The 22,691-nt window shown below is 44.0% G+C and overlaps 1 protein-coding gene and 1 long non-coding RNA gene across 4 annotated transcripts in view; both read right to left on the bottom strand.

Annotated features, from left to right (window-relative positions):
* The window catches only part of LOC110530860 (ZZ-type zinc finger-containing protein 3), a 66,253-nt gene that overhangs the window by 22,870 nt on the left and 20,692 nt on the right, over nucleotides 1-22,691 (bottom strand). For both annotated transcript variants that reach the window (XM_036986720.1, XM_036986721.1), the window contains exons 3-8: nucleotides 16,997-17,135; nucleotides 16,627-16,774; nucleotides 14,690-14,808; nucleotides 9,849-9,920; nucleotides 6,867-6,968; nucleotides 1,038-1,133 (exon numbers count right to left, since the gene is read on the bottom strand). In XM_036986720.1, coding sequence (XP_036842615.1) covers nucleotides 1,038-1,133; nucleotides 6,867-6,968; nucleotides 9,849-9,920; nucleotides 14,690-14,808; nucleotides 16,627-16,774; nucleotides 16,997-17,135 — 676 coding nt within the window. The remainder of the gene's footprint in view (nucleotides 1-1,037; nucleotides 1,134-6,866; nucleotides 6,969-9,848; nucleotides 9,921-14,689; nucleotides 14,809-16,626; nucleotides 16,775-16,996; nucleotides 17,136-22,691) is intronic.
* Nucleotides 4,522-6,858, bottom strand: LOC118965581. Of its 2 annotated transcripts, XR_005052999.1 has the most exons (6): nucleotides 6,647-6,858; nucleotides 6,576-6,604; nucleotides 5,889-6,275; nucleotides 5,731-5,772; nucleotides 4,970-5,427; nucleotides 4,522-4,566 (listed from the first exon to the last, which is right to left on the bottom strand). It is a non-coding gene; the product is annotated as an uncharacterized LOC118965581 (long non-coding RNA). The 2 variants fall into 2 exon arrangements; XR_005052998.1 differs by lacking the exon at nucleotides 4,522-4,566 and having other exon boundaries at nucleotides 4,871-5,427.

Below are 22,691 nucleotides of genomic sequence, written 5' to 3'. Positions count from 1 at the left end.
TATTAAACTAAACCCACTGGTTATTAAACTAAACCCAATGGTTATTAAACTAAACCCACTGGTTATCAAACTAAACCCACTGGTTATTAAACTAAACCCAATGGTTATTAAACTAAACCCACTGGTTATAAAACTAAACCCACTGGTTATTAAACTAAACCCAATGGTTATTAAACTAAACCCACTGGTTATTAAACTAAACCCACTGGTTATTAAACTAAACCCAATGGTTATTAAACTAAACCCACTGGTTATTAAACTAAACCCACTGGTTATTAAACTAAACCCACTGGTTATAAAACTAAACCCACTGGTTATTAAACTAAACCCACTGGTTATAAAACTAAACCCGCTGGTTATTAAACTAAACTCACTGGTTATAGACCCCACCGTTGGTTATTAAACTAAACCCACTGGTTATTAAACTAAACCCACTGGTTATTAAACTAAACCCACTGGTTATTAAACTAAACCCACTGGTTATTAAACTAAACTCACTGGTTATAGACCCCACCGTTGGTTATTAAACTAAACCCACTGGTTATTAAACTAAACCCACTGGTTATTAAACTAAACCCACTGGTTATAAAACTAAACCCACTAGTTATAAAACTAAACCCACTGGTTATTAAACTAAACCCACTGGTTTTAAACTAAACCCACTGGTTATTAAACTAAACCCACTGGTTATTAAACTAAACCCACTGGTTATTAAACTAAACCCACTGGTTATTAAACTAAACCCACTGGTTATTAAACTAAACCCACTGGTTATAAAACTAAACCCACTGGTTATAAAACTAAACCCACTGGTTATAAAACTAAACCCACTGGTTATTAAACTAAACCCACTGGTTATTAAACTAAACCCACTGGTTATTAAACTAAACCCACTGGTTATTAAACTAAACCCACTGGTTATTAAACTAAACCCACACATCCAGAGGTGAACCAAGGTAAGTCAGTTTAAAGCAACAACAAAATGTCTGGGGAGAGGAGAGGTTTGAGAACCACTGAGGGAGGGAATATCTAGATACCTTCTTGCTGTACATGCACATGTTGGGGGTCCTCCCAGGAACAGGGATTCCTGCTTTGGTCAGTTTGATGAAGTACTTCTGTACGCGGCTGGCCACCTGCACACGCACACGCACACACACACACACGCACACACACGGAGAACAAGCTTCCAGCTCAAAGATACTTTTATACTGTGACAAACACCATCAGAGACTTGTTTCTCTGACCTGTACCCAGATCAGAGTGTTATATTAACCTGTACCCAGATCAGGGTGTTATATTAACCTGTACCCAGATCAGGGTGTTATATTAACCTGTACCCAGATCAGGGTGTTATATTAACCTGTACCCAGATCAGAGTGTTATATTAACCTGTACCCAGATCAGGGTGTTACATTAACCTGTTTCTCTGACCTGTACCCAGATCAGGGTGTTATATTAACCTGTACCCAGATCAGGGTGTTACATTAACCTGTTTCTCTGACCTGTACCCAGATCAGGGTGTTATATTAACCTGTACCCAGATCAGGGTGTTATATTAACCTGTACCCAGATCAGGGTGTTATATTAACCTGTACCCAGATCAGGGTGTTATATTAACCTGTACCCAGATCAGAGTGTTAGATTAACCTGTTTCTCTGACCTGTACCCAGATAAGGGTGTTATATTAACCTGTACCCAGATCAGGGTGTTATATTAACCTGTAACCAGATCAGGGTGTTATATTAACCTGTACCCAGATCAGGGTGTATTATTAACCTGTAACCAGATAAGGGTGTTATATTAACCTGTACCCAGATCAGGGTGTTATATTAACCTGTTTCTCTGACCTGTACCCAGATCAGAGTGTTATAGTAACCTGTACCCAGATCAGGGTGTTATATTAACCTGTACCCAGATCAGAGTGTTACATTAACCTGTTTCTCTGACCTGTACCCAGATCAGGGTGTTACATTAACCTGTACCCAGATCAGGGTGTTATATTAACCTGTACCCAGATCAGAGTGTTATATTAACCTGTACCCAGATCAGAGTGTTATATTAACCTGTACCCAGATCAGGGTGTTATATTAACCTGTTTCTCTGACCTGTACCCAGATCAGGGTGTTATAGTAACCTGTACCCAGATCAGGGTGTTATATTAACCTGTACCCAGATCAGAGTGTTATATTAACCTGTACCCAGATCAGGGTGTTATATTAACCTGTTTCTCTGACCTGTAACCAGATCAGAGTGTTATATTAACCTGTACCCAGATCAGGGTGTTATATTAACCTGTTTCTCTGACCTGTACCCAGATCAGGGTGTTATAGTAACCTGTACCCAGATCAGGGTGTTATATTAACCTGTACCCAGATCAGAGTGTTATATTAACCTGTACCCAGATCAGAGTGTTATATTAACCTGTTTTTCTGACCTGTAACCAGATCAGGGTGGTATATTAACCTATACCCAGATCAGGGTGTTATATTAACCTGTACCCAGATCAGAGTGTTATATTAACCTGTACCCAGATCAGAGTGTTATATTAACCTGTACCCAGATCAGAGTGTTATATTAACCTGTACCCAGATCAGGGTGTTATATTAACCTGTTTCTCTGACCTGTACCCAGATCAGGGTGTTATATTAACCTGTACCCAGATCAGGGTGTTATATTAACCTGTACCCAGATCAGGGTGTTATATTAACCTGTACCCAGATCAGGGTGTTATATTAACCTGTACCCAGATCAGGGTGTTATATTAACCTGTACCCAGATCAGGGTGTTATATTAACCTGTACCCAGATCAGGGTGTTATATTAACCTGTACCCAGATCAGGGTGTTATATTAACCTGTACCCAGATCAGGGTGTTATATTAACCTGTTTCTTTGACCTGTACCCAGATCAGAGTGTTATATTAACCTGTACCCAGATCAGGGTGATATATTAACCTGTACCCAGATCAGGGTGTTATATTAACCTGTACCCAGATCAGAGTGTTATATTAACCTGTACCCAGATCAGGGTGTTACATTAACCTGTTTCTCTGACCTGTACCCAGATCAGGGTGTTATATTAACCTGTACCCAGATCAGGGTGTTACATTAACCTGTTTCTCTGACCTGTACCCAGATCAGGGTGTTATATTAACCTGTACCCAGATCAGGGTGTTATATTAACCTGTACCCAGATCGGGGTGTTATATTAACCTGTACCCAGATCAGGGTGTTATATTAACCTGTACCCAGATCAGAGTGTTAGATTAACCTGTTTCTCTGACCTGTACCCAGATAAGGGTGTTATATTAACCTGTACCCAGATCAGGGTGTTATATTAACCTGTACCCAGATCAGGGTGTATTATTAACCTGTACCCAGATCAGGGTGTTATATTAACCTGTACCCAGATCAGGGTGTTATATTAACCTGTTTCTCTGACCTGTACCCAGATCAGAGTGTTATATTAACCTGTACCCAGATCAGGGTGTTATATTAACCTGTACCCAGATCAGAGTGTTACATTAACCTGTTTCTCTGACCTGTACCCAGATCAGGGTGTTACATTAACCTGTACCCAGATCAGGGTGTTATATTAACCTGTACCCAGATCAGAGTGTTATATTAACCTGTACCCAGATCAGAGTGTTATATTAACCTGTACCCAGATCAGGGTGTTATATTAACCTGTTTCTCTGACCTGTACCCAGATCAGGGTGTTATAGTAACCTGTACCCAGACCAGGGTGTTATAGTAACCTGTACCCAGATCAGAGTGTTATATTAACCTGTACCCAGATCAGGGTGTTATATTAACCTGTTTCTCTGACCTGTAATCAGATCAGAGTGTTATATTAACCTGTACCCAGATCAGGGTGTTATATTAACCTGTTTCTCTGACCTGTACCCAGATCAGGGTGTTATATTAACCTGTACCCAGATCAGAGTGTTATATTAACCTGTACCCAGATCAGAGTGTTATATTAACCTGTTTCTCTGACCTGTAACCAGATCAGGGTGTTATATTAACCTGTACCCAGATCAGGGTGTTATATTAACCTGTACCCAGATCAGAGTGTTATATTAACCTGTACCCAGATCAGGGTGTTATATTAACCTGTTTCTCTGACCTGTACCCAGATCAGAGTGTTATATTAACCTGTTTCTCTGACCTGTACCCAGATCAGGGTGTTATATTAACCTGTACCCAGATCAGGGTGTTATATTAACCTGTACCCAGATCAGGGTGTTATATTAACCTGTTTCTCTGACCTGTACCCAGATCAGGGTGTTATATTAACCTGTTTCTCTGACCTGTACCCAGATCAGAGTGTTATATTAACCTGTTTCTCTGACCTGTACCCAGATCAGGGTGTTATATTAACCTGTACCCAGATCAGGGTGTTATATTAACCTGTACCCAGATCAGGGTGTTATATTAACCTGTTTCTCTGACCTGTACCCAGATCAGGGTGTTATATTAACCTGTTTCTCTGACCTGTACCCAGATCAGAGTGTTATATTAACCTGTTTCTCTGACCTGTACCCAGATCAGGGTGTTATATTAACCTGTACCCAGATCAGGGTGTTAAATTAACCTGTACCCAGATCAGGGTGTTATATTAACCTATACCCAGATCAGGGTGTTATATTAACCTGTTTCTCTGACCTGTACCCATATCAGGGTGTTATATTAACCTGTACCCAGATAAGGGTGTTATATTAACCTGTACCCAGATCAGGGTGTTATATTAACCTGTACCCAGATCAGGGTGTTATATTAACCTGTACCCAGATCAGGGTGTTATATTAACCTGTACCCAGATCAGGGTGTTATATTAACCTGTTTCTCTGACCTGTACCCAGATCAGAGTGTTATATTAACCTGTACCCAGATCAGGGTGATATATTAACCTGTACCCAGATCAGAGTGTTATATTAACCTGTACCCAGATCAGAGTGTTATATTAACCTGTACCCAGATCAGGGTGTTACATTAACCTGTTTCTCTGACCTGTACCCAGATCAGGGTGTTATATTAGCCTGTACCCAGATCAGGGTGTTACATTAACCTGTTTCTCTGACCTGTACCCAGATCAGGGTGTTATATTAACCTGTACCCAGATCAGGGTGTTATATTAACCTGTACCCAGATCAGGGTGTTATATTAACCTGTACCCAGATCAGAGTGTTAGATTAACCTGTTTCTCTGACCTGTACCCAGATAAGGGTGTTATATTAACCTGTACCCAGATCAGGGTGTTATATTAACCTGTACCCAGATCAGGGTGTTATATTAACCTGTACCCAGATCAGGGTGTATTATTAACCTGTACCCAGATCAGGGTGTTATATTAACCTGTACCCAGATCAGGGTGTTATATTAACCTGTTTCTCTGACCTGTACCCAGATAAGGGTGTTATATTAACCTGTACCCAGATCAGGGTGTTAAATTAACCTGTACCCAGATCAGGGTGTTATATTAACCTATACCCAGATCAGGGTGTTATATTAACCTGTTTCTCTGACCTGTACCCATATCAGGGTGTTATATTAACCTGTACCCAGATAAGGGTGTTATATTAACCTGTACCCAGATCAGGGTGTTATATTAACCTGTACCCAGATCAGGGTGTTATATTAACCTGTACCCAGATCAGGGTGTTATATTAACCTGTACCCAGATCAGGGTGTTATATTAACCTGTACCCAGATCAGGGTGTTATATTAACCTGTTTCTCTGACCTGTACCCAGATCAGAGTGTTATATTAACCTGTACCCAGATCAGGGTGATATATTAACCTGTACCCAGATCAGAGTGTTATATTAACCTGTACCCAGATCAGAGTGTTATATTAACCTGTACCCAGATCAGGGTGTTACATTAACCTGTTTCTCTGACCTGTACCCAGATCAGGGTGTTATATTAGCCTGTACCCAGATCAGGGTGTTACATTAACCTGTTTCTCTGACCTGTACCCAGATCAGGGTGTTATATTAACCTGTACCCAGATCAGGGTGTTATATTAACCTGTACCCAGATCAGGGTGTTATATTAACCTGTACCCAGATCAGAGTGTTAGATTAACCTGTTTCTCTGACCTGTACCCAGATAAGGGTGTTATATTAACCTGTACCCAGATCAGGGTGTTATATTAACCTGTACCCAGATCAGGGTGTTATATTAACCTGTACCCAGATCAGGGTGTATTATTAACCTGTACCCAGATCAGGGTGTTATATTAACCTGTACCCAGATCAGGGTGTTATATTAACCTGTTTCTCTGACCTGTACCCAGATCAGAGTGTTATATTAACCTGTACCCAGATCAGGGTGTTATATTAACCTGTACCCAGATCAGAGTGTTATATTAACCTGTACCCAGATCAGAGTGTTATATTAACCTGTTTCTCTGACCTGTAACCAGATCAGGGTGTTATATTAACCTGTGCCCAGATCAGGGTGTTATATTAACCTGTACCCAGATCAGAGTGTTATATTAACCTGTACCCAGATCAGGGTGTTACATTAACCTGTTTCTCTGACCTGTACCCAGATCAGGGTGTTACATTAACCTGTACCCAGATCAGGGTGTTATATTAACCTGTATCCAGATCAGGGTGTTACATTAACCTGTTTCTCTGACCTGTACCCAGATCAGGGTGTTACATTAACCTGTACCCAGATCAGGGTGTTATATTAACCTGTACCCAGATCAGAGTGTTATATTAACCTGTACCCAGATCAGGGTGTTATATTAACCTGTACCCAGATCAGGGTGTTATATGAACCTGTTTCTCTGAGGACCTGCTCACGCATACCTTTGAAAGTGTAAGTGTGTATCTCAGTGTGTGTGTGTGTGTGACCTGTTTAGCGGTCCTGTTGCCCAGGGCGTCAGCTATCTTCTGCCAGCGTTTAGACTCCACCTCCTCAGGAGGAAACTGCAGCAGCAGGTGCTCCAGCTTTTTCTACACACACACAGAGAGAGAGAGAGAGAGAGAGAGAGAGAGAGAGAGAGAGAGAGACAGAGAGACAGAGAGACAGAGAGACAGAGAGACAGAGAGACAGAGAGACAGAGAGACAGAGAGAGAGAGAGAGAGAGAGAGAGAGAGAGAGAGAGAGAGAGAGAGAGAGAGAGAGAGAGAGAGACAGAGAGAGACAGAGAGAGACAGAGAGAGACAGAGAGAGACAGAGAGAGACAGAGAGAGACAGAGAGACAGAGAGACAGAGAGACAGAGAGACAGAGAGACAGAGAGACAGAGAGAGAGAGAGAGAGAGAGAGAGAGAGAGAGAGACAGAGAGACAGAGAGACAGAGAGACAGAGAGACAGAGAGACAGAGAGACAGAGAGAGAGAGAGAGACAGAGAGAGAGAGAGACAGAGAGACAGAGACAGAGAGAGAGAGAGAGAGAGAAATCAATCACATTTATTCAGAAAGCCCTTCGTACATCAGCGGATATCTCAAAGTGCTGTACAGAAACCCAGCCTAAAACCCCAAGCAGCAAGCAATGCAGGTGTAGAAGAACGGTGGCTAGGAAAAACTCCCTAGAAAGGCAGGAACCTAGAGAGGAACCAGTCCTCTTCTGGCTGTGCCGGGTGGAGATTATAACAGAGTACATGGCCGATTAATTAGGGCCGATTTCAAGTTTTCATAACAATGGGTAATCGGCCGATTACATTGTAACCCACGAGGAAACTGCGTGGCAGGCTGACCACCTGCTACGGGAGTGCAGAGTCAAAAGGACCTTGTGGCTGCAATGAGCCAAGGTTAGTTGCTAGCTAGCATTAAACTTACCTTGTAAAAAAAAAAAAAAACAATCTTCACATAATCACTAGTTAACGACACACGGTTGATGATATTACTAGGTTAACTAGCTTGTCCTGCGTTGCATATAATCGATGCGGCGCCTGTTAATTTACCATCGAATCACAGCCTACTTCGACTTCGCCAAACGGGGGATGATTTAACAAAGGTGCACTCGCGAAAAAAACACATTCGTTGCACAAATGTAACTAACCACAATCAATGCCTTTCTTAAAATACAAAGAAGTATATATTTTTAAACTTGCATATTTAGTTCAAATAAATGCATGTTTGCAGCCAATATTAACTTGGGAAATTGTGTCAATTCTCTTGCATTCGGTGCAAGGCAGAGTCCGTGTATTTGCAACAGTTTGGGCTGCCTGGCTCGTTGCGAACTGTGTTGCTTCCTAACAAGGACTAATTAATATGCCAGAATTTTACATAATTATGACATAAAATTGAAGGTTGTACAATGTAACAGCAATATTTAGACTTCGGGATGCCACCCGTTAGATAAAATACGGAACGGTTCCGTATTTCACTGAAAGAATAAACATTTTGTTTTCGAAATGACTGTTTCCGGATTTGACCATATTAATGACCTAAGGATCGTATTTCTGTGTGTTATTATGTTATAATTAAGTCTATGATTTGATATTTGATAGAGCAGTCTGACTGAGCGGTGGTAGGCAGCAGCAAGCTCGTAAGCATTCATTCAAACAGCACTTTCCTGCATTTGCCACCAGCTCTTCGCTGTGCTACAAGCATTGCACTGTTTATGACTTCAAGCCTATCAACTCCTGAGATTAGACTGGCAATACTAAAGTACCTATTAGAACATCCAATAGTCAAAGGTACATGAAATACAAATGGTAGAGAGAGAAATAGTCCTATAATAACTACAACCTAAAACTTCTTACCTGGGAATATTGAAGACTCATGTTAAAAGGAACCACCAGCTTTCATATGTTCTCATGTTCTGAGCAAGGAACTGAAACGTTAGCTTTTTTACATGACACATATTGCACTTTTACTTTCTTCTCCAACACTTTGTTTTTGCATTATTTAAACCAAATTGAACATGTTTCATTATTTATTTTAGGCTAAATTGATTTTATTGTTGTATTATATTAAGTTAAAATAAAAGTGTTCATTCAGTATTGTTGTAATTATCATTATTACAAATATATATAAAAATCACCCGATTAATCGGTATCCGCTTTTTTTTTGTCCTCCAATAATCGGTATCAGCGTTGAAAAATCATAATCGGTCGACCTCTAGTTCATAGATGACCAGCAGGGTCTGGTAATAAAAACCACAGTGGTTGTAGAGGATGGAACAGGTCAGCACCTCAGGAGGAAATGTCAGTTGGCTTTTCATAGTCGAGCATTCAGAATTAGAGACAGCAGGTGCAGTAGAGAGAGAGAGAGACAGTCGAAAGACCACAGACACACATTACCTGTAAAGACCATACACACATTATCACTAAGGACCACACACACATTACCTGTAAAGACCACACACACATTATCACTAAGGACCACACACACATTGTCTATAAGGACCACACACACATTATCACTAAGGACCACACACACATTATCACTAAGGACCACACACACATTGTCTATAAGGACCACACACACATTATCACTAAGGACCACACACACATTGTCTATAAGGACCACACACACATTATCACTAAGGACCACACACACATTATCACTAAGGACCACACACACATTATCTATAAGGACCACACACACATTATCACTAAGGACCACACACACATTATCACTAAGGACCACACACACATTATCACTAAGGACCACACACACATTATCACTAAGGACCACACACACATTATCACTAAGGACCACACACACATTATCACTAAGGACCACACACACATTGTCTATAAGGACCACACACACATTATCACTAAGGACCACACACACATTGTCTATAAGGACCACACACACATTATCACTAAGGACCACACACACATTGTCTATAAAGAACACACACACACCCTTGTCAGTACCTGTTCTTCCACGGTCCACAGCTGGTTGAAGGTGTCAGGTTTACTCTGGTGACACAGCCGCCCTCGGATCATCTGGACACAGAGAGAGACAGGTTAGAGAGAGAGAGAGAGACGGGTTAGAGAGAGAGAGACGGGTTAGAGAGAGAGAGAGAGACGGGTTAGAGAGAGAGACGGGTTAGAGAGAGAGAGAGAGACGGGTTAGAGAGAGAGAGACGGTTTAGAGAGAGAGAGACGGGTTAGAGAGAGAGAGAGAGACGGGTTAGAGAGAGAGAGAGACGGGTTAGAGAGAGAGAGAGAGAGAGACGGGTTAGAGAGAGAGAGAGAGAGACGGGTTAGAGAGAGAGAGAGACGGGTTAGAGAGAGAGAGAGAGACGGGTTAGAGAGAGAGAGAGACGGGTTAGAGAGAGAGAGAGAGACGGGTTAGAGAGAGAGAGAGAGAGACGGGTTAGAGAGAGAGAGACGATTTAGAGAGAGAGAGACGGGTTAGAGAGAGAGAGACGGGTTAGAGAGAGAGAGACGGGTTAGAGAGCGAGAGACGGGTCAGAGAGAGAGAGACGGGTCAGAGAGAGACAGGTTAGCGAGAGAGAGACGGGTTAGAGAGAGACAGGTTAGAGAGAGAGAGACGGGTTGAGAGAGAGACGGGTTAGAGAGAGAGAGATGGGTTAGAGAGAGACGGGTTAGAGAGAGACAGGTTAGAGAGAGACAGACGGGTTAGAGAGACGGGTTAGAGAGAGAGAGACGGGTTAGAGAGAGAGACGGGTTAGAGAGAGACGGTTTAGAGAGAGAGACAGGTTAGAGAGAGAGACGGGTTAGAGAGAGAGAGAGACGGGTTAGAGAGAGAGAGAGACGGGTTAGAGAGAGAGAGAGACGGGTTAGAGAGAGAGAGAGACGGGTTAGAGAGAGAGAGACGGGTTAGAGAGAGAGAGACGGGTAAGAGAGAGAGACGGGTCAGAGAGAGAGACGGGTCAGAGAGAGAGAGACGGGTCAGAGAGAGACAGGTTAGCGAGAGAGAGACGGGTTAGAGAGAGACAGGTTAGAGAGAGAGAGACGGGTTGAGAGAGAGACGGGTTAGAGAGAGAGAGATGGGTTAGAGAGAGACGGGTTAGAGAGAGACAGGTTAGAGAGAGACAGACGGGTTAGAGAGACGGGTTAGAGAGAGAGAGACGGGTTAGAGAGAGAGACGGGTTAGAGAGAGAGAGAGAGACGGTTTAGAGAGAGAGACAGGTTAGAGAGAGAGACGGGTTAGAGAGAGAGAGAGACGGGTTAGAGAGAGAGAGACGGGTTAGAGAGAGAGAGAGACGGGTTAGAGAGAGAGAGAGACGGGTTAGAGAGAGACAGGTTAGAGAGAGAGAGACGGGTTGAGAGAGAGACGGGTTAGAGAGAGAGAGATGGGTTAGAGAGAGACGGGTTAGAGAGAGACAGGTTAGAGAGAGACAGACGGGTTAGAGAGACGGGTTAGAGAGAGAGAGACGGGTTAGAGAGAGAGACGGGTTAGAGAGAGAGAGAGAGACGGTTTAGAGAGAGAGACAGGTTAGAGAGAGAGACAGGTTAGAGAGAGAGAAAGACGGGTTAGAGAGAGAGAGACGGGTTAGAGAGAGAGAGAGACGGGTTAGAGAGAGAGAGAGACGGGTTAGAGAGAGAGAGACGGGTTAGAGAGAGAGAGACGGGTCAGAGAGAGAGACGGGTCAGAGAGAGAGAGACGGGTTAGAGAGAGAGACGGATTAGAGAGAGAGAGACGGATTAGAGAGAGAGAGACGGGTTAGAGAGAGACGGATTAGAGAGAGAGAGACGGGTTAGAGAGAGAGACGGGTTAGAGAGAGAGAGAGAGAGACGGGTTAGAGAGAGAGAGAGAGACGGGTTAGAGAGAGAGAGACGGGTTAGAGAGAGAGAGAGAGAGACGGGTTAGAGAGAGAGAGACGGTTTAGAGAGAGAGAGAGACGGGTTAGAGAGAGAGAGACGGGTTAGAGAGAGAGAGACGGGTTAGAGAGAGAGAGACGGGTCAGAGAGAGAGAGACGGGTCAGAGAGAGACAGGTTAGCGAGAGAGAGACGGGTTAGAGAGAGACAGGTTAGAGAGAGAGAGACGGGTTGAGAGAGAGACGGGTTAGAGAGAGAGAGATGGGTTAGAGAGAGACGGGTTAGAGAGAGACAGGTTAGAGAGAGACAGACGGGTTAGAGAGACGGGTTAGAGAGAGAGAGACGGGTTAGAGAGAGAGACGGGTTAGAGAGAGAGAGAGAGACGGTTTAGAGAGAGAGACAGGTTAGAGAGAGAGACGGGTTAGAGAGAGAGAGAGACGGGTTAGAGAGAGAGAGAGACGGGTTAGAGAGAGAGAGAGACGGGTTAGAGAGAGAGAGAGACGGGTTAGAGAGAGAGAGACGGGTTAGAGAGAGAGAGACGGGTCAGAGAGAGAGAGACGGGTCAGAGAGAGAGAGACGGGTCAGAGAGAGAGAGACGGGTCAGAGAGAGACAGGTTAGCGAGAGAGAGACGGGTTAGAGAGAGACAGGTTAGAGAGAGAGAGACGGGTTGAGAGAGAGACGGGTTAGAGAGAGAGAGATGGGTTAGAGAGAGACGGGTTAGAGAGAGACAGACGGGTTAGAGAGACGGGTTAGAGAGAGAGGGGGGGGTTAGAGAGACGGGTTAGAGAGAGAGAGAGACGGGTTAGAGAGACGGGTTAGAGAGCGAGAGAGACGGGTTAGAGAGAGACAGGTTAGAGAGAGAGAGACGGGTTAGAGAGACGGGTTAGAGAGAGAGAGAGACGGGTTAGAGCGACGGGTTAGAGAGAGAGAGACGGGTTAGAGAGAGAGAGACGGGTTAGAGAGAGAGAGACGGGTTAGAGAGAGAGAGACGGGTTAGAGAGAGAGAGACGGGTTAGAGAGAGAGAGACGGGTTAGAGAGAGAGACGGATTAGAGAGAGAGAGACGGATTAGAGAGAGAGAGACGGGTTAGAGAGAGACGGATTAGAGAGAGAGAGACGGGTTAGAGAGAGAGAGACGGGTTAGAGAGAGAGAGACGGGTTAGAGAGAGAGACGGGTTAGAGAGAGAGAGACGGGTTAGAGAGAGAGAGACGGGTTAGAGAGAGAGACATGCATCTAGAAATCTATTTGCAAGTTTACTGAAAATGAAATATAGAAATCACATTCACATTTACATAAGTAATCACATTTACATAAGTATTCACACCCCTGAATCAATAGATGTTAGAGGAACTGTTGGCAGTGATTACAGATGTGAATCTTTCTGGTTGAGTCTCTAGGAACTTTGTTCACTTTGTTGTACAATCAACAGATTGTACAACATTAGCCAATTATTATTTTCAAAGGTCTTCAAACTCTGCAACAATTGGTTGTTCATCATCGCTAGACAACTATTTTCAAGTCTTTGCCAAAACTGTAACTCGGCCATTCAGGAACATTCACTGTCTTCTTGGTAAGCAATTCAAGTGTAGATTTGGCTTTGTGTTTTATGTTATTGTCCTGCTGAAAGGTGAATTCATCTCCCAGTGTCTGGCGGAAAGCAGACTGAACCAGGTTTTCCTCTAGAATTTTGTCTGTGATTAGCGCCATTCCATTTCTTATTTATCCTGAAAAACTCCCCAGTCCTTAACGATGACAAGCACACCCATAACATGACGCAGTCACCACTATGCTTGAACATATGGAGAGTGGTACTCAGTAATGTGTTGTATTGGATTTGCCCCAAACAACAAGTTGCATTCGGGACAAAAAGTGATTTGCTTTGCTATATGTTTTGCAGCATTACTTTAGTGCCTTGTTGCAAACAGGAAGCATGTTTTGGAATAGTTTTGTTCAGTGCAGGCTTCCTTCTTTTCACTCTGTCATGTAGGTTAGTATTGTGGAGTAACTACAATGTTGTTGATCCATCCTCAGTTTTCTCCAATCACAGCCATTAAACTCTGTAACTGTTTTAAAGTCACCATTGGCATCATGTTGAAATCCCTGAGCGGTTTCCTTCCTCTCCGGCAACTGAGTTAGATAGGACGCCTGTATCTTTGTACTGACTGGGTGTATTGATACACCATCCAAAGTGTAATTAATAACTTCACCATGATCAAAGGGATATTCAATGTCTTCTTTTTAAAATATTTTAACCATCTACCAATAGGTACCTTTCTTTGCAAGGCATTGGAAAACCTCCCTGGTCTTTGTGGTTGATTCTGTGTTTTAAATTCACTGCTTCGACTGAGGAAATTACAGATAATTGTATGTGTGGGGTACAGAGATGAGGTAGTCATTCAAAAATCATGTTAAACACTATTATTGCACACATAGTGAGTCTATGCAACTTATTATGTGACTTGTTAAGCACATTCTTACTCCTGAACTATTTAGGCTTGTCATAACAAAGGGGTTGAATACTTATTGACTGAAGACATTTCCGGGTTTTAATTTTTTATTAATTTGTAAAAATGTTGAAAAACATAATTCCTCTCATGGGGTATTATGGTTTATTATGTGTTGGCCAGTGACAAAACAAATCTACATTTGTATTTATTAATTGAACCTGTATTTAACTAGGCAAGTCAGTTAATAACAAATTCTTATTTACAATGACGGCCTACAGGGGAACAGTGGGTTAACTGCCTGTTCAGGGGCAGAACGACAGATTTGTACCTTGTCAGCTCAGGGATTCGATCCAGCAACCTTTCGGTTACTGGTCCAACGCTCTAACCACTAGGCTAACCAATTTAATCCATTTTAAATTCAGGCTGTAAGACAACAAAATGTGGAGAAAGTCAAGGCAGGTGAATACCTTCTGAAGGCATTGTGTGTGTGTGTGTGTGTGTTGGGGAGCGTAACCGTAACCATTGGCAGTGTGTTTACCTGTGAGTGGCTGCTGTTCTCCAGAGCATCACTAGAGGGCAGAGCAGAGTACAGGGTCGACGATTCACCCTCCTTGTCCTTGGGATCCAAGGGGCTGATTGGTCGGTCTGGTAACCTGACTATAGAAATAATAATACAGCACACTGATTGGTCAGTCTGGTAACTATAGTAATAATAATAATAATACAGCACACTGATTGGTCAGTCTGGTAACTATAGTAATAATAATACAGCACACTGATTGGTCAGTCTGGTAACCTGACTATAGTAATAGTAATAATACAGCACACTGATTGGTCGGTCTGGTAACCTGACTATGGTAATAATAATAATACAGCACACTGATTGGTCAGTCTGGTAACTATAGTAATAATAATAATACAGCACACTGATTGGTCAGTCTGGTAACTATAGTAATAATAATAATACAGCACACTGATTGGTCAGTCTGGTAACTACAGTAATAATAATAATACAGCACACTGATTGGTCAGTCTGGTAACTATAGTAATAATAATAATACAGCACACTGATTGGTCAGTCTGGTAACTATAGTAATAATAATACAGCACACTGATTGGTCAGTCTGGTAACCTGACTATAGTAATAATAATACAGCACACTGATTGGTCAGTCTGGTAACCTGACTATAGTAATAATAATACAGCACACTGATTGGTCAGTCTGGTAACTATAGTAATAATAATACAGCACACTGATTGGTCAGTCTGGTAACTATAGTAATAATAATAATAATAATAATAATAATACAGCACACTGATTGGTCAGTCTGGTAACTATAGTAATAATAATACAGCACACTGATTGGTCAGTCTGGTAACTATAGTAATAATAATACAGCACACTGATTGGTCAGTCTGGTAACTATAGTAATAATAATACAGCACACTGATTGGTCAGTCTGGTAACTATAGTAATAATAATAATAATACAGCACACTGATTGGTCAGTCTGGTAACTATAGTAATAATAATAATAATACAGCACACTGATTGGTCAGTCTGGTAACTATAGTAATAATAATAATAAAGCACACTGATTTGAGACAGAAAGAACAAAGCATTTCCAAAACATTGGAAGATAAGACCCATTTCAATTATGAAATAAACAATTCATCAATCAAACAACTTAATTCATACGATGCCTTGTCGGTAACGACCGACTCACCCTTATCCAATATGAGTTTGAGCCTCCTGGTCGACTCACCCTTATCCAATATGAGTTTGAGCCTCCTGATCGACTCACCCTTATCCAATATGAGTTTGAGCCTCCTGGTCGACTCACCCTTATCCAATATGAGTTTGAGCCTCCTGATCGACTCACCCTTATCCAATATGAGTTTGAGCCTCCTGGTCGACTCACCCTTATCCAATATGAGTTTGAGCCTCCTGGTCGACTCACCCTTATCCAATATGAGTTTGAGCCTCCTGGTCGACTCACCCTTATCCAATATGAGTTTGAGCCTCCTGGTCGACTCACCCTTATCCAATATGAGTTTGAGCCTCCTGGTCGACTCACCCTTATCCAATATGAGTTTGAGCCTCCTGGTCGACTCACCCTTATCCAATATGAGTGTGAGCCTCCTGGTCGACTTACCCTCATCAGTTTGAGCCTCCTGGTCGACTTACCCTCATCAGTTTGAGCCTCCTGGTCGACTTACCCTCATCAGTTTGAGCCTCCTGGTCGACTTACCCTCATCAGTTTGAGCCTCCTGGTCGACTCACCCTCATCAGTTTGAGCCTCCTGGTCGACTCACCCTCATCAGTTTGAGCCTCCTGGTCGACTCACCCTCATCAGTTTGAGCCTCCTGGTCGACTTACCCTCATCAGTTTGAGCCTCCTGGTCGACTTACCCTCATCAGTTTGTGTCTCCTGGTCGACTTACCCTCATCAGTTTGAGCCTCCTGGTCGACTTACCCTTATCGAATATGAGTTTGAGCCTCCTGGTTTTGCGTTTCTTGTCACAGAACTCCCTCTCGAAGTCTCCCAGTCCTGACGTGTACTGGTCCCATGAGATGTCTGGCAGCTGAACCACTCTCTGGGGCCGCGGCATGCCCAGTTCCACCTGGGGGTCAGAGGTAAGAACTCAGCAGGAAGTGACCTCATAGAACAAGACAGAGAGAGACAGAGAGAGATAGGGAGAGATAGGGAGAGAGATAGCGAGAGAGAGGAGCAACAAACCTGTTTCTGCTGCTGCTCTACAAATCTGACGGGCTCAAAGAGGGTTATAACACATCCTATACCTGTTATAACAGGTTATAATAGTTACTATGACACAGAACAGTACCTGTTTCTGCAGCTGCTCCACAAAGCTGACCGGGTCTTGGAGAGCTTCTCTCTGCTGTCTGGCCAGACGCTCCAAGTCCAGTATACTCTGAGTCCTCTGGGCCTCCAACACACCTACAGTCTGGAGTAACCTCTGGTAACTGATGGAGGGGGGGGGGGTGGTAACAGAGGGGGGAGAGGTTAATCCCCATTACCTTTTGCAGAAGCAGTACCTGCTCTTCCCGTGGTCCTCAAAACACACAAGACATGACAAGTAAGAGAGACAAGGACAGTCACTCAAATGTAATCTACAACAATATACAAACAAAGTACAATAATGTGTCTGTTTGTTCCCTTATGGTCCCCGTAGTTCCATGAGATCATGGCTCTGTGGAATACTGTGAAGGTAGTTCCATGGGATCGTGGCTCTGTGTAATACTGTGAAGGGAGTTCCATGGGATCATGGCTCTGTGGAATACTGTGAAGGTAGTTCCATGGGATCATGACTGTATAATACTGTGAAGGTAGTTCCATGGGATCATGACTGTATAATACTGTGAAGGTAGTTCCATGGGATCATGACTGTATAATACTGTGAAGGTAGTTCCATGGGATCATGACTGTATAATACTGTGAAGGTAGTTCCATGGGATCGTGACTGTATAATACTGTGAAGGTAGTTCCATGGGATCGTGGCTCTGTGTAATACTGTGAAGGTAGTTCCATGGGATCGTGACTGTATAATACTGTGAAGGGAGTTCCATGGGATCATGGCTCTGTGGAATACTGTGAAGGTAGTTCCATGGGATCGTGGCTCTGTGTAATACTGTGAAGGGAGTTCCATGGGATCATGGCTCTGTGGAATACTGTGAAGGTAGTTCCATGGGATCGTGGCTCTGTGTAATACTGTGAAGGGAGTTCCATGGGATCATGGCTCTGTGGAATACTGTGAAGGTAGTTCCATGGGATCGTGGCTCTGTGTAATACTGTGAAGGGAGTTCCATGGGATCATGGCTCTGTGTAATACTGTGAAGGTAGTTCCATGGGATCATGACTGTATAATACTGTGAAGGTAGTTCCATGTGATCATGGCTCTGTGTAATACTGTGAAGGTAGTTCCATGGGATCATGACTGTATAATACTGTGAAGGTAGTTCCATGTGATCATGGCTCTGTGTAATACTGTGAAGGGAGTTCCATGAGGTAATGTCTCTGCATAATACTGTGCGTTGCCATTAATTTGTTTTGGACTTAGGGACTGTCCTTTTCGTCACAGTAATTGATCATAAAAACTAAACAAAAGCAGGTCAAATCTCTCTTCAACCCTCAACCAGGAAAGACTATCATGCATATTGTCGTTGTGAGGGGCGGCAGGTAGCCTAGTGGTTAGAGCGTTGGACTAGTAACCGAAAGGTTGCAAGATCGAATTCTCAAGCTGTTGTTCTGCCCCTGAACAAGGTAGTTAACCCACTGTTCCTAGGCCAGGATGACCCACTGTTCCTAGGCCAGGATGACCCACTGTTCCTAGGCCAGGATGACCCACTGTTCCTAGGCCAGGTTAACCCACTGTTCCTAGACCAGTTAACCCACTGTTCCTAGACCAGGTTAACCCACTGTTCCTAGACCAGGTTAACCCACTGTTCCTAGACCAGGTTAACCCACTGTTCCTAGACCAGTTAACCCACTAGACCAGTTAACCCACTAGACCAGTTAACCCACTAGACCAGTTAACCCACTAGACCAGTTAACCCACTGTTCCTAGACCAGTCAACCCAGTCCAGCCCGGTTCAACCCAGTCCAGCCCGGTTCAACCCAGTTCAGCCCAGTTCAACCCAGCCCAGCCCAGCCCAGTTCAACCCAACCCAACAGGACCTGACTGCCCAGCACTGCTGGCTGTGTCCCAAACGGCCCCCTATTCCCTACACGGTGCACTACTCTGGACCAGGGCCAGTAGTGCACTATGGAATAGGGTGCCGTTTGGGATGCAACCTCCGATCCCTGCATTCATCTGAGCTAACGACAGTAGTTTCTTCATCACAGTAATCTCACTCTAGCTGGCAACATGAATCATATTACCAATATATGTCACATGATACTCCCTAAGGATCAGTTCTATTTTCCAAACCTTGGTACCCTCAGCCTGAACTCTCAGCTGGGCACCATCAAGGATGGATTTTATAGGAGGGTTGTTTTAGAATCAGTCGGTCGGGTTTCTATTCCTATTCCTATTAAAGATATGAAAACTGCTGTTTTCAATTAGGATTTTTCAAGTCTTGGCTTGGAATTTAAAGTCACACCCTGAAATTGAAAGGCAATAGAGCTCCTGAAACGCAGAGATGAGATACCTCTGGTTCGTTCAGCCACTCCTATGGGGAAATGAGTTACCTCTGGTTCGTTCAGCCATTCCTATGGGGAAATGAGATACCTCTGGTTCGTTCAGCCACTCCTATGGGGAAATGAGTTACCTCTGGTTCGTTCAGCCACTCCTATGGGGAAATGAGTTACCTCTGGTTCGTTCAGCCATTCCTATGGGGAAATGAGGTACCTCTGGTTCGTTCAGCCATTCCTATGGGGAAATGAGGTACCTCTGGTTCGTTCAGCCATTCCTATGGGGAAATGAGATACCTCTGGTTCGTTCAGCCACTCCTATGGGGAAATGAGTTACCTCTGGTTCGTTCAGCCACTCTATGGGGAAATGAGGTACCTCTGGTTCGTTCAGCCACTCCTATGGGGAAATGAGTTACCTCTGGTTCGTTCAGCCACTCTATGGGGAAATGAGGTACCTCTGGTTCGTTCAGCCACTCCTATGGGGAAATGAGTTACCTCTGGTTCGTTCAGCCATTCCTATGGGGAAATGAGGTACCTCTGGTTCGTTCAGCCACTCCTATGGGGAAATTAATGGACCAACAGACCAACTACCCTGTCATCACTAACCCCCATTATCACCACAGGCTAACTACCCTGTCATTACTAACCCCCCACTACCACCACAGACCAACTACCCTGTCATTACTAACCCCCCACTACCATTACCACCACACACCAACTACCCTGTCATTACTAACCCCCATTACCACCACAGACCAACTACCCTGTCATTACTAACCCCCATTATCACCACAGACCAACTACCCTGTCATTAATAACCCCCATTATCACCACAGACCACCTACCCTGTCGTCATTAACCCCCATTATCACCACAGACCAACTACCCTGTCATCACTAACCCCCATTACCACCACAGACCAACTACCCTGTCATTACGAACCCCCATTATCACCACAGACCAACTTCCCTGTCATCACCACAGACCAACCCTCCTGTCATCACTAACCCCCATTATCACCACAGACCAACCCTCCTGTCATCACTAACCCCCATTATCACCACAGACCAACCCCCCTGTCATCACTAACCCCCATTATCACCACAGACCAACTACCCTGTCATCACTAACCCCCATTATCACCACAGACCAACTACCCTGTCATCACTAACCCCCATTATCACCACAGACCAACCCCCCTGTCATCACTAACCCCCATTATCACCACAGACCAACCCCCCTGTCATCACTAACCCCCATTATCACCACAGACCAACTACCCTATCATCACTAACCCCCATTATCACCACAGACCCAGTTGTAATATCTGATGCTGGTGTGTTGAGAGGTGATGGCAGCAGCCATCCACACTAACAGACACCAGACAGTAGTAGCCTATAAAATCTACTGAAGGAGAAACCTGCAGTCAATCCAATGGAAATAACGTTTCCAGCATTTTCCAGTGAGTCAGAGCTCTACAGTGCTACCATGTTGTGCTCCTTGTAAATTAAAAAAAAAAAAAAACAGGATTTTCCATTTCTACATTATACCCTTTCACAACCCTGCACCCAAAGACCTGTACGACCCGGGACCCAAAGACCTGTACGACCCGGGACCCAAAGATCTGTACGACCCGGGACCCAAAGACCTGTACGACCCGGGACCCAAAGACCTTTACAACCCGGGACCCAAAGACCTTTACGACCCTGCACCCAAAGACCTGTACGACCCGGGACCCAAAGACCTTTACAACCCGGGACCCAAAGACCTTTACAACCCTGCACCCAAAGACCTGTACAACCCGGGACCCAAAGACCTTTTACAACCCTGCACCCAAAGACCTGTACGACCCGGGACCCAAAGACCTGTATGACCCGGGACCCAAAGACCTTTACAACCGGGACCCAAAGACCTTTACAATCCTGCACCCAAAGACCTGTACGACCCGGCACCCAAAGACCTGTACGACCCGGGACCCAAAGACCTGTACGACCCGGGACCCAAAGACCTTTACAACCCTGCACCCAAAGACCTGTACGACCCTGCACCCAAAGACCTGTACGACCCGGGACACAAAGACCTGTACGACCCGGGACCCAAATACCTGTACGACCCGGGACACAAAGACCTGTACGACCCGGGACCCAAAGACCTGTACGACCCGGGACCCAAAGACCTGTACGACCCGGGACACAAAGACCTGTACGACCCGGGACCCAAAGACCTTTACAACCCTGCACCAAAATACCTTTACAACCCTGCACCCAAAGACCTTTACAACCCTGCACCAAAAGACCTTTACAACAAGGGACCCAAAAACCTGTATGACCCCAGGACCCAAAGACCTTTTTACAGGTACTATGGAGTTGACCACAATCATTGCTGATTCTAAAGATGGGGTGTGAACCTCAGTTCCTGGAGGGACCGCGTGTCTGCTGGTTTCTGTGATTTCAATTTAATTGGTGTCAAATGAAGACCTAGTCAACCAGGTGAGGGGAGTTCCTAAATCAAGAAAGACCTAGACAACCAGGTGAGGGGAGTTCCTAACTAATCAATGAAGACAACCAGGTGAGGGGAGTTCCTAACTAATCAATGAAGACAACCAGGTGAGGGGAGTTCCTAACTAATCAATTACCTTAACTAATCAATCAAGTACAAAAGAGAAGCAATCTAGATATAATCCCAGGAATTGAGTTTGTCAGTTGACAGGACTATAATCTAGATATAATCCCAGGAATTGAGTTTGTCAGTTGACAGGACTATAATCTAGATATAATCCCAGGAATTGAGTTTGTCAGTTGATAGGACTATAATGTACAGTGGGGCAAAAAAGTATTTAGTCAGCCACCAATTGTGCAAGTTCTCCCACTTAAAAAGATGAGAGAGGCCTGTAATTTTCATCATAGGTACACTTCAACTATGACAGACAAAACGAGGAAAAAAATCCAGAAAAATCACATTGTAGGATTTTTTATGAATTTATTTGCAAATGATGGTGGAAAATACGTATTTGGTCACCCACAAACAAGCAAGATTTCTGGCTCTGACAGACCTGTAACTTCTTGTTTAAGAGGCTCCTATGTCCTCCACTCATTACCTGTATTAATCAACTCGTCGTGTTTGTAGGACAAAGAATGCTGAGTTGCATCCAAAGAACACCATACCTACTGTGAAGCATGGGGGTGGAAACATCATGCTTTGGGGCTGTTTTTCTGCAAAGGGACCAGGACGGCTGATCCGTGTAAAGGAAAGAATGAATGGGCCATATATCGTGAGATTTTGAGTGAAAGCCTCCTTCCATCAGCAAGGGCATTGAAGATGAAACGTGGCTGGGTCTTTCAGCATGACAATGATCCCAAACACACCGCCCGAGCAACGAAGGAGTGGCT

This window comes from Oncorhynchus mykiss, chromosome 8 (genome assembly GCF_013265735.2).
Source record: "Oncorhynchus mykiss isolate Arlee chromosome 8, USDA_OmykA_1.1, whole genome shotgun sequence".
In the NCBI taxonomy this organism is placed as follows: Eukaryota; Metazoa; Chordata; class Actinopteri; order Salmoniformes; family Salmonidae; genus Oncorhynchus; species Oncorhynchus mykiss.
This window is presented reverse-complemented; position numbering and strand designations above follow the sequence as displayed.